Source organism: Leptopilina heterotoma, unplaced genomic scaffold, assembly GCF_015476425.1.
Source record: "Leptopilina heterotoma isolate Lh14 unplaced genomic scaffold, ASM1547642v1 Lhet_337, whole genome shotgun sequence".
In the NCBI taxonomy this organism is placed as follows: domain Eukaryota; kingdom Metazoa; phylum Arthropoda; class Insecta; order Hymenoptera; family Figitidae; genus Leptopilina; species Leptopilina heterotoma.
Window position 1 is genome coordinate 360,588 of NW_025111025.1, and position 17,196 is coordinate 377,783.

The 17,196-nt window shown below is 24.1% G+C and overlaps 1 protein-coding gene across 1 annotated transcript in view; it reads left to right on the forward strand.

Moving 5' to 3' along the window:
• Positions 1–159: 159 nt before the first annotated feature.
• Positions 160–17,196, forward strand: part of LOC122505053 (protein cortex) — a 281,236-nt gene continuing 264,199 nt past the window's right edge. Inside the window, exon 1 of the mRNA XM_043616474.1 lies at positions 160–656. Within this exon, the coding sequence (XP_043472409.1) occupies positions 546–656 (111 nt within the window). The 5' untranslated portion in view covers positions 160–545. The remainder of the gene's footprint in view (positions 657–17,196) is intronic.

The following is a 17,196-nucleotide window of genomic DNA, read 5'->3' on the forward strand; positions in this document are numbered from 1 at the left end:
TTCCATAACGAATAGATCAAAAGTGTTTAAATTATAAAATTTTCGAAAAATTCGCAACGAATTATTTTTCTTTTAATTTTCGTATTTTTTTGTTTTAGTAAAAATTTTTTTAGTTACGTACATATTTTTGTGCAGTTCGGTTTAAAAAAATAATTAGAAATTGGAAAATTTTCAAATAATTCAGAACGAATTTTCTTTCTTGTAATTAGTTAATGTTTTTTTAATCTTCAAGTTTAATTTTTGTGTTTTTGAATATTAGTAAAATTTTTCTTAGTTGCATATACTTTTTGCAGATTAAATTCTGTAATAAATAAATAAATAAATAAATAAAAATAAAAAATATATTTTTTATCGAATAGTGAATTATTCACAATCTGTGCTTCCGAGTGAATTGGAATTATTTAAAAAGAAGGAAAATGGATTATTAAATAATTTTATCAGTGTTTTTCGATGTAAAAATTTTTTTTACTATGTTAAACTTTCCTGTTTTTTTACATTACATTTTTACTCAACAATTGTGGTGATAAATTTTAACAATAAGAAGAATGCATCGAGAAAAAGAAAGAACTACTATCGATACTAGTCCTATTTATGAAACTTCATTGAGCAGTATTTTTCATGATCCCAGACGTCTGCTGGATTTCCAAAGACTTTCGGTAAGTTCTATTTTCTTTTTTTTTCACTTTATTAAATTTATTTTATTTTTACCCAAATATTTATTTTATTCTTACTTTATTACAATCTTTTTTTAGTTTTACATATTTTTTACTACAAAATTATTTTTTATTTTGTAAAATATATAACAAGTGTAATTCTTTATTTTATTTTTCTTTTAGTTTTATATTTTTTTCAATTACAAGTTTATTTTTTACTTGTAAAATAAAACAAGTAAAAATATTAATCAATAACATAGTAAACAGCACCAATTTGGTAATTTAATCGGAGAAAATTTGTCACAATCTGAAAAGTAATAATTAATTCTAATTATTCACTAATTTTTTTATGGTAAAAGTCGAAAAATTGTTGTGTCACGTTGAACATTTTTGGGATTTCCAAGGGCATTGCATTTTCAAATCCAAGGCACATGCCGCATAGAAACCCCAACTCTGCAACAACGAAATCCATTTTCTCTTTTTTTTTTCTTTTTTTTCTCACTCCTCAGGAACTCTCCCAACAAATTAATATTTTTCAAGAAAAAAAAAAGTTTTAATCTTGATGAATTCACTGGAACAAATATCGATTGCTGTAATAATAAATAATAAACAATAAAACATATTCAATCGAAAGAATATTTATATATAATCTATTTGCGGCACTTTAGTTGCAAACATACATTTAAAACTTTCTAACTTTATTAACAGAAAATATTTTGTCTCTATTTAATTCTTAACAGGAAAATATTCCATTTGGACAATTGTTTGCCTGTTAATTATAAGCGCGATCTCATGCCCATATAATCCTAGTCATGACGATGCAATTATTAATATACGTTTATATAGATTTTATAGCGTCAGTGAAACGGCTTCTATTTGGGATAATTTGTGTTTTATTAAACTATATAAATATGTGTATGTGTTGTTGTATAACAAAAATGATTAATATCCAATTCTGTCTGTGATAGAAAAAAAAAATGAAGTGAAAAAAATAAATCATCTAAAGAGATTGTAGAAAAAGAAATTGAATCGATCATGAGACGAGGTTTTTGTTAATAAAGTGCAACGATGATGTGAGAAATTGATTTCGTTACTTGATTAAAGACTCGTTTTCGCAGTATTTATATTGTCAGTTTTGTAATAATAGATCGAGGTCTATAGTTTGTTGTGTATTTAAAGTAATTTTACTTTTTTCCTTTTTCGCCTTAAATTTTTCACTCTTTTCATCAAAACACGAATAAAAAACAAAGAATAGAGAAAAATGAATTTTATTTTATTTTTTGGAAATTCTCTAAAAAAAAAAATTTATTTTCGTTCTTTTAGAAAATAATGTCTCCAGAAAAAAAAATTAATTTTTTGTTTCGAAAAAAAAAGAAATTAATTTTCCTTTATGGCAAAATTTTATTATTAACATTTTAAGTCGATGAAATTTATTTTCTTCGAAGTAGAAAAAAGTTAATTATTTACAAATTATTTTCATAAATTATTATTCAATGATTTTCATATAATAATAACATTTTTTTACAGGGATTCAATTATTTTTATAAATACATAATAAAACTCATCGCAGACTTTTAATTATTTTTAATTTTTAATACAATTTTAATGAAATTCCTCGAAAAAAGTAATTATTATTAAAATTTTTATTAAAATTCATCAAAAAAATTGAATTATTATAAATAAATTTTAAAAATTTCATTACAATTCAGCAAAGAAATTCAATTATTTTAAAAATTTTTGTTCCAATTTATTTATTATAATTTAAGTATTATTTTCAATGCATTTTTAAATAAATTTCTTTAAAAAATTGAATTATTTTCATAAATAATGAAATTCTTTATAAGAATAAAATTTTTTTCAAAATAATTTTCATAAAATTCTTCGTAGAAATTTAATAATTTCAAAAATTTGTGAAAATTCAATTATTTTCAAAAGTATTATAATTCTTCGGAGAAATCCAATTACGTTAAAAATTTTACAAAAATTCTCGTCAAAATTTCAATTATCTTTATAAAAAATAAAATTCCTCTCCGAAATTCAATTATTTTCAAAAATTATAATAAAATTCAATTATTTTTTTTCATATAATTTTCATCAAATTTCTCGAAAAATGAAATTATTTTTTAAAATTTTATTGAAATTTGTCAAGAGAATGAAATTATTTAAAAATTTTCTTGATAAAATTCTTTATGAAAAGTCAATTTTAAAAAACATTGAATTATTTAATCAAATATTTAATTTTGTAGTAAAATAATTCAATTCTCGTAGAATTTTCTAATAAATATTGATTTAGAAATGAATTTCAGTTAAAATTTTAGATTATAATTGAATATTGAAAGCATTATAGCGTGAATTTTTAGAAATAATTGAATTTTCAAAAGGTTTCAAATTAAAATCTTTGAAAATTTGAACTTTTCATAAGTTTTTAATTAGGAATTTTGTAGAATTAATTTTTTTCAAAAAGTTTAATGGAATTTTTTTTTTATTATTTAAAGTTTTTTAATTTCTAATTTATTTCATTGATGAATGTCAGAATAATCGAAATTTCATAAAATTAAATTGTAAACAAAAGAATTGGAAAATTCTCAAAGAACTTTTTCAAAAACTATTTTTAAAAAATTGACTTAAAGAAGAATTTTATTTGAAAATTCTAGAAATGAATAATCGTAATGGAAAAATTTCGTTTCGTTTTCGTTTCATTCGAATCCTGTCGGTTTGGTGATTTTTTCCGAGATTAAAATTAAATTCGGTTAATAAAATTTATTTGTAAAAATAAATAAAATATAGTAATGAATACTATGAATAAAATGTTAAAAATAAAATACTAACTTTAAATGTTAATAAAGAAATACTAAAAAATGATAATAATAAAATAACTAGAACTGAAATACTAAAAGTAAAATACTAAAAGTCTAAAAGTAAAGTACTAAAAGCAAAATCCGAGAATGAAAATACTAGAAGAAAATATTAGCTAAGTAAAATACTATAAGTAAAAATTAGAAGCAAAATATTATAAATAAACACAAAATACTACCGAAATAAAAACAAAAATACTACATATCGTAAAGCAAAGCAGTTACATAACCACATAGACCAAATATGCTTATAGATCAAGAGGCATAACGAATTTGAAAATTTAATTCCACTTGACAGAATATTATACATGAGTAAATTATATTAACAGCAGTAAACAAAAAAATATAAATGGTATATGTCACTGATACTAAATAGATGTATATATAGAATATATATTAGAGAGAGAAAAAAATGATATAAATATATATATGTTGTGAAATGTTAAAATGTAATGGTATCATTGTTGTGAGTATCTTGCCATAAGCTGCTGGGCGCTGTAAATCTCGCGCCCTATAGAACTCGAAGAAATCATTACGTAGCCACGCAGTATATTGCTGCTAATATAGCACAGCTCTGCCCTTTAAATGCAATCCGCGGAGACGTTCTACTATAGGGCTCTCTCTTTTTCTCTCTCCTCTCATGGCCCGAGGTGCCTACCAAGAGAAAACCTAAAGAATCGTTGTAAATCTTTCATAATGGCCTCCAAGTACTGGGCACATTCATTTACAACGATAGACGTTCAGGAATCTAGAATCTAGATCTACTCCACCCTTGCCATCGACAAAACCATCCAATCATTTCCGTTTCTTCAATGTTTAAACTCACTCACTCACTCACTTAGTGTTTAGTTTCAGGTTATTATTTTCTTGCGAGTTGGTTTATTTTTGCGAAAAAAGAAAAAAAAATTTTTTATACACATATATTTTCTATAAAATGAGGTAATTACATATTATTATTATATTTATTATTTGATATTATATTTATTATTCATTGAATCATTATTAAATCATTATTTTTTAAACCAGAGTAAAATATTCAATTAAGAAAAGAATAGTAAAAGTAATAGTAATAGAAAAAGTAACAGGTATCAATAAATACTAGACATTAGTAGAAATAGTCAGTTATATAGTCAGATGTTCAAATTTTTTTATTTCCTTATTATATTTTTTTAATTTTTAATTCTTTTTTTAATTAATTTTACCCTGAAAAGAATCCTCATTTTTGTTTTAAATCTAGTAGTAAAAGACATTATTAATCAGACAATTTAAAGTTTTTGCAAATTTTCAAAAAGGAATAACATTCATATTCAGCAAAAGTAGAAATTCCAGTAGGAATAACAATTGTGAAAGATAGTTAAATATTTGTAATTTTTGTAAATTCTCTATTAGTAGTAAGGTCATTTTCAGTCAGACGTTTATATTCTTTTTACTTTTGAACAAGAAGCAAAAAAGTGCTACTCAATTTTAATTTTGGTATTAGCAGTCTACAACTCAAATTGGAAATTTTTGCTCATTTTCTAACAGTAGTTGTTCAAAATTAATTTCAGACAGAAAATTCTACTAAATTTAATATCAGTAGTAAATGTCAGTTGTAGTCAGCCATTGAAAATGCATTTAATTTTTTTTCTAACAGTTATAAAAGTAAATTAAAGACACAGTCGGAAATAAAGTTTTGAATTTTGTCTACAAGTGAAAAAAGTAATTTTCAGTCAGACGATCTAAATTCCTGTAATTTTGTTCCAAGTAGTTGAATTCTTTTAAGTAAGACTCAAAATTCTCGTTAATTTGTATAAATTAGTAGTCAAATACGTTATACAGTCAGACATTTTCGATTTTCATGAAATTTAAATAAGAGAAAGTAAAAGGCAGTCTTAGTAAAATACTATAATTGCTTGTAAATTTGAGTTTAGTAGTAAAAGAAATTTTGAGTCAGACGTTTTGTTAATAGCGCAATTTTAATCATTCGTTTTGGAAGCAAAAGTAACTTATAGTTAGAGTTTTGGAATTTAAAAAATTTGATTTTAGTATCAAAAGACTACTGCTGTATAGTATGGATTGCTTGTGAATTTTGCATTAGTAGCAAAAGTCCGACAATAGTCAGACAAGATTTAAAATTTATGTCATCTATCTATTAGTAGTAAAAGTCAATTCTAGTAAGACATAAACATGCCATCGATTTTGAATCAATATAGTAAAGTTTGTTGTACTCAAAGAATAAAAATTTGTGTTCTTTTAAAATCAGTAGTAAAAGACAATTTTAGTCAGCCTTTTATTTCAGTCGTCGTAAATTTTTCTAAATCTAGAATTAAAACTGACTTTTAGTCAAAAATGTAACACGATTGTAATTTTTCTCCAAAGTACTTAGAGACTTTAGTCACACTTTAAGTTCACAAATTTAGACACAGTAGTTAAAGTCAATATCAGTCAGACAATATTTCAAGTATTTGCAATTTTTTCTAATTGTAATAAAAATAATCTGTTAAATTTTTTAATTGTTATCATTTTTTTCTTGGTAGCAGTAAAAATAATATTCTACCCAATATTCTGGTTTATTTTCACAATTTTAATGTTAGTAGTAAAAGTATTGTGCAGACAGACTTTTCCAAATTTCTGTACTTGTTCGCTTAGTAGTGAAAGTCCGTTAGAGTTGGACAACTTTCTGCAAATTTGGTACCAGTAGCAAAAGATATTTTTTAGTAACACTTTCAAATTTCTCTAAATTTATCACTAGTAGTACAAGTTGTTTATAGCCAGACGATTGTAATTCTTCTCCTTGTAGTAATATTACTTGAAAAAATTATTACCTAGATTTTTGAAAATCGACTGGATTTTTTCGCAGTGGAAAATGTTTTTTTTAGTCAAACACTTAAAACTGTCTTCTAATTTGCAACTCTAATTTTGTTAAGAGACAATTTTTTTTTAATTATAATTTTTCCTTTAGTAGTAAATGCATTTTGTAACAGACATTTACTGTGACTTTAAATTCTCGTAAAGTCAAGTAGTAACAATTTGCAATAGTCAGACATCTTAATTTTATTTTCATTTACCGTCAGCAGAAAAAAAAGTTCGCGTGGAAGAAAATAATCCTTTTTGTTAGTAGTAAAAGTCAATTATAGTCAGACGTCATAAATAATTCCTATCGAGAATAAAAACTTGTAGCAAAAAATTTCAACTTTCGATAAAAATTAATAAGGTAGAATGTCTTAATAATTCGAATTACTTTTTATTAAAAAACAGTAGCAAAAGTCGTTTATTATCAGACGACATAATACTTCATTATTCCTAACGGAAATAAATAATAAAAATTACAAGTAATAATTACATCGATTAAAATAATTAATTTAATTACATTGTAGTAAAAGTAATGAGAAAAAAATGAAAAATTTCTAATGAGTGATAAAAGAATTTATCAAATATAAATAAAAGTTTGTGAAATAAAAACTTTATGTGAGAATAATGAGAGGAAAAAAAATTTTTTTGTGAGATCGATTTTTATTTCGTCTTCTCACGGTTTGATATAGTATCAGAACTAAGTAGGAACGTGTGTTAAGAAGCAGGAAAAACACCGAAAAAAAAGAAGCAATGAAATAAAACGATTTAGGTACAGAACGACCTCTTGCACTACTCTTAGTGCTCCTTAGGTTCCTTGTTCTTCTGCCTGAATACTTAAGTGCTCCAGATGCTGTGCACCACCCGCCATGCGAACAATGTTTAAGCATATGCTGCATTGCTCCTACATATTGCGATATGCTCCATTCAAAAATATTTCCTCCTTTCTTTATTTATAATGAAATTTATAAATTTTTTAAAATATTTACAAATTTTATATTTATTTACAAATTTATATATTTTATAATAGTTGGATTTATATTTTATAATATTATTACAGTGATTGCCTAGTACTTGTACTAATTTGTTATTTATTATAAATCAATTTTTATTAATTTCCTTATTTGCAGATTTTCATTTATTTTGTTTTTATTTATTCGATACCTCAAAAAAAATTTATTTTTAAAAGGATCTCACGATTAGAATAGTTAATTTAGCAGATATTATTTTTTTCTATTTATTTTCCTATTCGTTATTTATTTTTCTTTATTTTCTTTTTTTATTCAATTTGTTTTATTTATTTATTTCATTTTTTAATCAATTACTGCAATACAGCAAACAAAATAACTCTGTAAAATAAAACTATTACTTCAATAAAATTGCATACGATTGGTATTTCTTAATTAATAATAGAAATAATATCAATTAGTGAATACTGTTTTCAATTCAATATCGAATCGAGAAGATAGGAACTTGAAAGAAACCGCGCCGCACATACAAGCGTAAAATCATGACAGAATTTTTTCTTTGTAACAGTGTCAACGTAACTTTATTACCGTAATATGGCAAGCAACCAAGGTTAAAGTTTTTACTCTCTATCGCTATAACACTTATAATGCACTTACTGAATTCTCTTTTACTGTTTTTTTCCTCAATTTTTTTTTTTTTTACTTTAATTGTAATGTCAAATATATGTGCTTTTTAGACTATCTTCTTAAGCATTTGATCGTTAAAGAGGCGTAAGTAGGAAAGCATATTGGTATTCGTATTTTTATGCTTACTCGATAAAGAAAGAATGCGCCGTATTCCAATAGAATTTTGCATCGCGCATTTTACATACTGTACATATCGCTCCTCTTAAAAGTCTACTTTACAATTTTATATTTAATATCAATCCACCTGCAAATGCACTCCGGTAGTATTTTACATTAACTCTAATGATATATTTTCAAATTTTTTAGTTTACATGTACACTGAAAGGAAAATTGATTCCAATGCACTAAAAAAAATTTATTTCACTCAAATAACATTTGACTATTATCAAATAAATATTTACTTGAATCAAATAATTTTTAATTTAAGCAATGAAATAAAAATTGTTCCATTAAATAAAAATTATTGTTTTAAATAGAAATCATTGTTTTAAATAATAATTAATTAAAATAAAATAAATTATTTGATATAAATAAATATTTGTTATTTGATAGCAAACAAATTTATTTGAATCAAATAAATTTTCTTTCCAGTGTAAAAATTAAACTAGAAGGAAATTCTCATTATACGAGAAATTAATATGAAAATTGAAATTCATTAAGAACTCGCATATTGTGTGTAGAGAATTGAATCTTCTTGTTTGAAACGAGAGAGGATTATTTAAAGTCAAAAGGAAGAGAGAAAAACTTTACGTGCTTGGCTTAAAAATCGATTAAAAATCTCTTGGGGCACCTGCATTGAAGATGAAGATTTCTTACCAATAGTTAATTAAAGAGTTTATTGTTAGACGAATGACGCGTCGCAAATACGATTTACTAATGTTGAATTTACTCAATAGATTACTTGCGATGTTTAAATCGTTAAATTATGTAATATTCGCAATTAGAAGACAACTTTACTTTATGAAAGAGTCTCCTGGGGTTATGTATATATTATATAGAGCCGACAACAAAAGAACGACCTTTATATTTTCTTTTAAAAGCCTAAATAAATTGCAAAGTCATCGTTTATAGAAATTTTTTTCTATCCTTCCTCTAATTATCATCACTGTTTGTCTTTGTGGAAAACAACTTTTTTCACGTATGATTATTTTCTTTTCATATTATTTTTCATCTATAAGAAGAATTCAAGATTTATATTAGAAATTTCTACATCTGCTGTGACTATATTTTACTAATTAAACATATTTTTAACAATTTTAACGAACAGTCAGGAATTTTTATTAAAAGTACTGAAAACAATGAAATTTTTAAAATTAATTAGAAAATTCTGAATTTTGTTGTTTTTTTTGTTTGCCTCATAATCTATGAAATTTATAAAACTACAAAAAATTTGCATTTTGGAGAAGTTAAAAATAATTGCAAAAATAATTATGTTCAAAAATTTTTAAAAATTCTCATCAACATTTTAATTATCTTTATAAATAATAAAATTCTTCTCCTAAATTCAATTATTTTAAAAAATTTAATAAAATTTTTTGTCAAATTGCAATTATTTTCAAAAATTTTTCTCAATTCAATGATTTTCAATATCTACTATTTTAATAAAATTTTCCCAAAGAATTCCATTATTTACAAAAAATTTTGATAAAATTCTACGAAAACATTGAATTATTTTCATAAATAGTAAAAATTCAAAAGAATTCAATTATTTACAAATTTTTTATAAATTTTTTCGTAATAATTCAATTATTTTCGTAAATAATAAAATTCTTTTTAGGAATTCAATTATTTTCATAAATAATAAAACTCATCGCAGAATTTCAATTTTAATCGAATTCCTCGAAAAATGGAATTATTCTTAAATTTTATTAAAATTCGTCGAAAGAATTTAATGATTTAAAAATTTATTAATACATAATTCTTTATGAGAATTCAATTTCGAGAAACATTCAATTATTCAATAAATTATTTATTTTTGTATTCAATTGATTGTAAAATAAAGAGAGAAATAAATAAATAATTGAATTTTCGTAGAATTTTCTAATAAATATTGATTAAAAAATGGATTATTTAGTTAAAATTTTTGAAAATCATAGAACATTAAAAGCATTACAGAGTAAATTTTTAGAAATTTAATTTTGAAAAGGATTCAAATTAAATTCTTGGAAAATCTGAATTTTTCATACTTTTTACTAACAATTCTGCAGAATTAATTTTTTTTGAAAAAGTTTAACTGAATTTTTAAAAAAATTATTTCATGTTATTATTTTCTAATATATAATTAATTGAAGAATTTCCAAATAAACGAAATTTCGTGTAACATTGAATTGTAAACAAATAGATTTGAAAATTATTAAAAAACTTTTTCAAAAATTATTAAAAATAATTGATTTAAAGAAAAATTTTAGTTAAAAATTCTAAAAAATAATAATTGAATTGAATTGTTGAGAATAAGTTTGAAGAAGTTATAGTAACAATATTCTTTTATAATATAAAATAATTATTTTATCACACGGTCATTTTTAATCATTATAAAATATGAAGAAATCGATATCTTCATGTTTTATAATAAAAATATTCTTAAAAGTTATTGAAATTTAAAAGGTTTTAATTTGAATGTTTTGAAGAATATTAATTCCTACGGAAAAATAATAATTAAATATTTTTTTAAAAAAGAAGTTACTGTTGTTTTCGAATAATTTTGTAATTAGAGAAATTCGTAAATAAATGTAATAGAGCATTTTTTTGAGTATCTAATCATTTTTAAAGTGAATTAGAATATTCTTTAGAATCAGGAAAAAGTTAAAATTTTGTCTGGAAATCAAGGAAAAGTCTGTGAAAAAGAAAATAACATAATTATTATAATTGAAAAATAAATTTAAAACTATGAAATAATAATTCAAATAATAATTATTATAATTATTAGCAAATTGGTAGAATAATGTTTATCAAAATTAACAGGTCGATAAAATAAACACTACACTATAAAAAGAAAGGTACTAATTTAGTACCAAAATTGGTATTAATCATTAGTTGGTTCTATTTTAGTTCCGAAATCAGCTCTAATTTAGAACCTTTTTTTTATAGTGTAATAATTATAAAGAATAAGAATTTTTAAAAATGTTAATTCAGTTGCTGTTTGCATTTCCAATGGAAAGTTTGGTAAAATAAACGTTAGTCCAAAAAATTTTTCATATTTATAAACGCAAGAAAAAGGAACATGTCTCAGGTTGCAGATACGCAATACCCTGTACATTGTAAATTACATAGTACCGCGGACACGATATTTCACAGGGTATCGTTTAAGCGCAGATGATTTGTAACTCCGGCAATGTTACGTCGTTCTATCTCTATGTGAATCTTTGTTTAAAAAAAAATAATAAAAAATAAAAAGAAAAGAAAAACCCTCATGTGACTTTTATATATACAGTGTATATCGTATACAGATAGTGCGTACATCGGTACACATGTAGGCAAAATGAACATTAAAAGTCATGCTTCAAAACATGAGATAGCATATATTTCTTGAAAGATTGAAAAAAATTCAACAGTGGTATATTATATACACACATTTATAAACTATAGATAAAAAAATAAGAAAAGAAATGAAGCAATATAAAAATATTGACAAGAGCTTCTTTGCAGCATCCTTTCAAGGAGCAGCGGTAATGAAAAGAAAATTGATCATAACTGATCACTTTATCTTCAGCTCACATTTAGTATAACTCTATTTACAGCACTGCGTGTATAATCCGTTAACCTTTTTCGATTACTCATTCGATGCATAGTGCTTGAAATTATTTTATATATCTTTGACATTCAAGGTCAATCGATATTCACATTCTTTTTAGAATTTTTTTTTTTCGATAAATATAAGATAAGATAGGATGAAGACAAAAAAAAATAATAAGATACAAATAAGAAGTGGAAAAAATTGCTACTCTTTGTGAAAATTTCTTTTAACTACTATTTTTCATTATAATTTTTATTATTCATTTCCGTTAGGGATAATGAAGAATGAAGTATTATGTCGTCTGACAATAAACGACTTTTGCTACTGTTTTTAAATAAAAAGTAATTCGAATTATTAAGACATTTTACCTTATTAATTTTTATCGAAAGTTGAAATTTTTTGCATCTCGTTTTTATTCTCGATAAGAATTATTTATGACGTCTGACTATAATTGACTTTTACTACTAACAAAAAGGATTATTTTTTTCCACGCGAACTTTTTTTTCTGCTGACATTAAATGAAAATAAAATTAAGATGTCTGACTATTGCAAATTGTTACTACTTGACTTTACGAGAATTTAAAGTCACAGTAAATGTCTGATACAAAATGCATTTACTACTAAAGGAAAAATTATAATTGAAAAAAAAATTGTCTCTTGAACAAATTTGAGTTGCAAATTAGGAGAGAGTTTTAAGTGTCTGACTAAAAAAAAACATTTTCCACTGCGAAAAAATCCAGTCGATTTTCAAAAATCTAGGTAATAATTTTTTCAGTAATATTACTACAAGGAGAAGAATTCCAAACGTCTGGCTATAAACGACTTGTACTACTAGTGATAAATTTAGAGAAATTTTAAAGTGTTACTAGAAAATATCTTTTGCTACTGGTACCAAATTTGCAGAAAGTTGTCCCACTCTAACGGACTTTCACTACTAAGCGAACAAGTACAGAAATTTGGAAAAGTCTGCCTGCACACTACTTTTACTACTAACATTAAAATTGCGAAAATAAACCAGAATATTGGGTAGAATATTATTTTTACTGCTACCAAGAAAAAAATGATAACAATTAGAAAATTTAACAGATTATTTTTATTACAATTAGAAAAAATTGCAAGTTCTTGAAATATTGTCTGACTGATATCGACTTTAACTACTGTGTTTAAATTTGTGAACTTAAAGTGTGACTAAAGTCTCTAAGTACTTTGGAGAAAAATTACAATCGTGTTACATTTTTAACTAAAAGTCAGTTTTAATTCTAGATTTAGAAAAATTTACGACGACTGAAATAAAAGGCTGACTAAAATTGTCTTTTACTACTGATTTTAAAATAACACAAATTTTTATTCTTTGAGTACAACAAACTTTACTATATTGATTCAAAATCGATGGCATGTTTATGTCTTATTAGAATTGACTTTTGCTACAAATAGATAGATGACATGAATTTTAAATCTTGTCTGACTATTGTCGGACTGTTGCTACTAATGCAAAATTCACAAGCAATCTATACTATACAGTAGTAGTCTTTTGATACTAAAATCAAATTTTTTAAATTCTAAAACTCTAACTATAGGTTACTTTTGCTTCCAATACGAATGATAAAAATTGCTATTAGCAAAACGTCTGACTCTAAATTTCTATTACTACTAAACTCAAATTTACAAGCAATTAGAGTAATTTAATAAGACTGCCTTTTACTTTCTCTTATTTAAATTTCATGAAAATCAAAAACGTCTGACCATATAATGTATTTGACTACTAATTTATAAAATTAACGGAAATTTTTAGTCTTACTTAAAAGAATTCAACTACTTTGAACAAAAGTACAGGAATTTAGATAGTCTGACTGAAAATCACTTTTTTCACTTGTAGACAAAATTCAAAACTTTATTTCCGACTGTGTCTTTAATTTACTTTTACAACTGTTAGAAAAACAAATTAAATGCATTTTAAATGGCTGACTACAACTGACATTTACTACTGATATTAAATTTAGTAGAATTTTCTGTCTGAAATTAATTTTGAACAACTACTGTTAGAAAATGAGCAAAAATTTTCAATTTGAAATGTAGACTGCTAATACCAAAATTAAAATTGAGTAGCACTTTTTTGCTTTTTGTTCAAAAGTAAAAAAAATATAAACGTCTGACTGAAAATGACCTTACTACTAATAGAGAATTTACAAAAATTACAAATATTTAACTATCTTTCACAATTGTTATTCCTACTGGAATTTCTACTTTTGCTGAATATGAATGTTATTCCTTTTTGAAAATTTGCAAAAATTTTAAATTGTCTGACTAATAATGTCTTTTACTACTAAATTTAAAACGAAAATTAGTCGTACGTGAATGTACCAATTTATCAAAAATTTCATCTGAAAAGCGACTTGTAGTATCAAAGAAAAAAAAGAAGAGTTAAGAAATTAATATACTATTAAAAATCGTCGATTTTAAAAGAGAGAACAGCAAAAAAGAGCATTGCAATTATAATTGTGCTAATATTAAAAATAACATTAAGGGGAGACCCCACCTTAATTTTGACCCCTTTAAAATAAATTTATTAAACGCGGTAATATTTTTTTCCTGCATCTTTTTTAACCCGAAAACATATAAGATGGTCAAAAATATTTAATTTTAATTTTTTAAGTGGTTAGAATTTTTTTCTTTTGACCTATTGCATATTATTGCAAATCCATGCGAGAAGTTGTTTAGAATTGTAGAATATGCATGGAAAAAAAGTTTTGTTAAAAAATATTAAAAACTGTAAGAGAAGATTAATTTTTAATATTTAAATCTTTAAATTTTGCCGAAATTTCGAAAGCCTTAAATGTTTAATTTTTTTCCAAATTGTGTATATTTACGTAATTTTATGCTATTATTCAAAAAACATTGTTAAAATTGACATTTAGCTCATTTTCGTGGTAAAAACCATAAAAATCATAGTCCGAAGCTTTCATGGTATACTTTATATAAACCGAAATAAATGCAAAAAGCCATGATTTTTATAGTTTTTACCATGAAAATGAGCTAATCGTCAATTTTAACTATGTTTTTTCGACTCAGAGCATCAAATTGGACAAAAATAAAGGTTCAGGACTTCCGAAATTTCGGCAAAATTTAAAGATTTAAATATTAAAAATCGATCTTCTCTTACAGTTTTTAATATTTTTTAACGAAAATTTTTTTCCATGCATATTTTACCATTCTAAACAACTTCTCGCATGGATTTGCAATAATATGCAATAGGTCAAAAGAAAAAAATTCTAACCGCTTTAAAAATTAAAATTAAATATTTTTGACCATCTTATATGTTTTCAGGTTAAAAATTATGCAAGAAAAGAAATATTACCTCGTTTAATAATAATTTTATTTTAAAGGGGTCAAAATTAAGGTGGGGTCTCCCCTTAAAAAAAGTTACAATAAACAACATTAATTAATAACTTATTGTGTATAATAAAAAGCTAATTATTTTTTAAAACGAAAAATTTTCTCTCGCCAGGAGGAATTTTCTTATTACACATATTTTACAAGAGCACATATATACATATATACACATATAAATAAATATAATTAAAATAATTGTAATTTACTTAAGAGTTGAATCCTTTGAATGAGAAGGAGAGTGAAGTTTATGACAGAAAATGTCAGGATGTGCTTGTCGTAATTTAGTTATATTTTCAACATTGTATGTAAGTTTTTATGACATTTGCAATCGTATTTGATACTGATTATACGTTCGTTTACATGTATATCCCGTAGTGCTCGCATTATTATATGGGACCATCTAGATATAGACGACGTACTTTTATGATTTTGAAACAGCGACTTTATATATTTTGCAGGAGATTTGCTCTCTCCTATATTGCGTGCATGCACTGGCAATTAATTTAATGATCAAGCGTAACTTCAACGCCTCAACTATATATTTATTTCACTTAATTCTACCGCGCACAACGATTCTTATATATATACATGTATATATACGAATTGCTGTATACGTGGAGAAAATTTATAATTATTAAATAAATTAATTAAAAAACATTTGTCAATTCGTTGAATAATTTATATATATATTTATAAAATTTATAAAAATTGTACTTTATAAAATTTATAAAATTTATAAAAATTTTACTTTACAAAATTTATAGAAACTTTAATTTATTTATATAAAAACTATTTTACTTTCGTAGACTTCAATTTATTAAATTTATAATAATAATTTTTTATTTAAGAAAATTATTTTACTATTGTGTATTTTTACCTTTTTTCTGCGAATAATCTTCGAGGATAGCGCCAGAGGTAACTTGGGACTTAGCAGGCCAGTAGGATTCATTCATAGCGACCACAGGACCACTAAGGCCCAAACTACCCTTAGCTTTTTTAATCCCCTTTTTCGTCTCCTCGGAAAATGGGAACATCTGAAAAAAAGAACAAAAATGTATTAGAAAAAAACATATTTTATCTTTATTTTCATTTTCTTTTTATAAACTAATAAATATAAATAAGTATAGATTAATAATAATAAAAATAAAAATAGTAATAATAATAATAATGATATAAGATAATAAAAATTAACTAATTGCGTTAATTATATTATTACAATCGCAATTACAAAACGAAAATTAATTTTACTCCGAGAATTATGCTACATATTGCAATAAAAAAAAATAAATAAAAACTATTTTAAACTGTTTCATTAAACGTTTCCGCTGAAACAAAATGTTGTTCGCCATTTTTTTCCAAAACTATATTTAAAACAAACCTGTGATTTTCTTTGATCCAGAGTTATAAAATTAACACTTTGGACAGCTCTTTGAGTTGATAATAAGACCTTTCGTAAAATGCAACTATGGCAGAGATGTTTTATCAGTAAATATCTCTCCGTGTCAAGTGTTATAATCAACTGGTTTGCAAATCGGTTATCCCCAGAGGTATACATTGCAATTTTAACATAAAAATCTCGACTTACGTTTGTAACGTCCCATTTACTGTATGGAAAAATTGTTTGAGTAAATTAATTTTTACCCTCTATTTCCTTTTTTCATCCCGTGCAGAAATTTTGACCGGGGCCATGGCACTTTGCCCGATCTGGCCGCCCTGTCGGGACCCGGTCGGGGCCATGGGATTTCCCCCGATCTTTTCGCTACCCAGGTAGAAATCCAATACTGACTGCATTTTATTAAATAAAGCTCGTTATTTGATTATTAAAGCATGGGGAGTATTTACTTCAATATTAATAATATTATTAATATTTTTGTAGTAAATAAACTTTTATGAGTGTCATTAAAAATGTAAATAATTATTAGAATTGCTTGTATTGAACTAAGTTTTTAAAAAATATATTTTTCTTATTTTCTTTCATTAATTTAGACAGACTATCTTATTTAAATTAATGCCTAATTTATTATTATTATTATTGTTAATAATTATTTAAACCTATACTTTATGTAACATTATTAAGAATT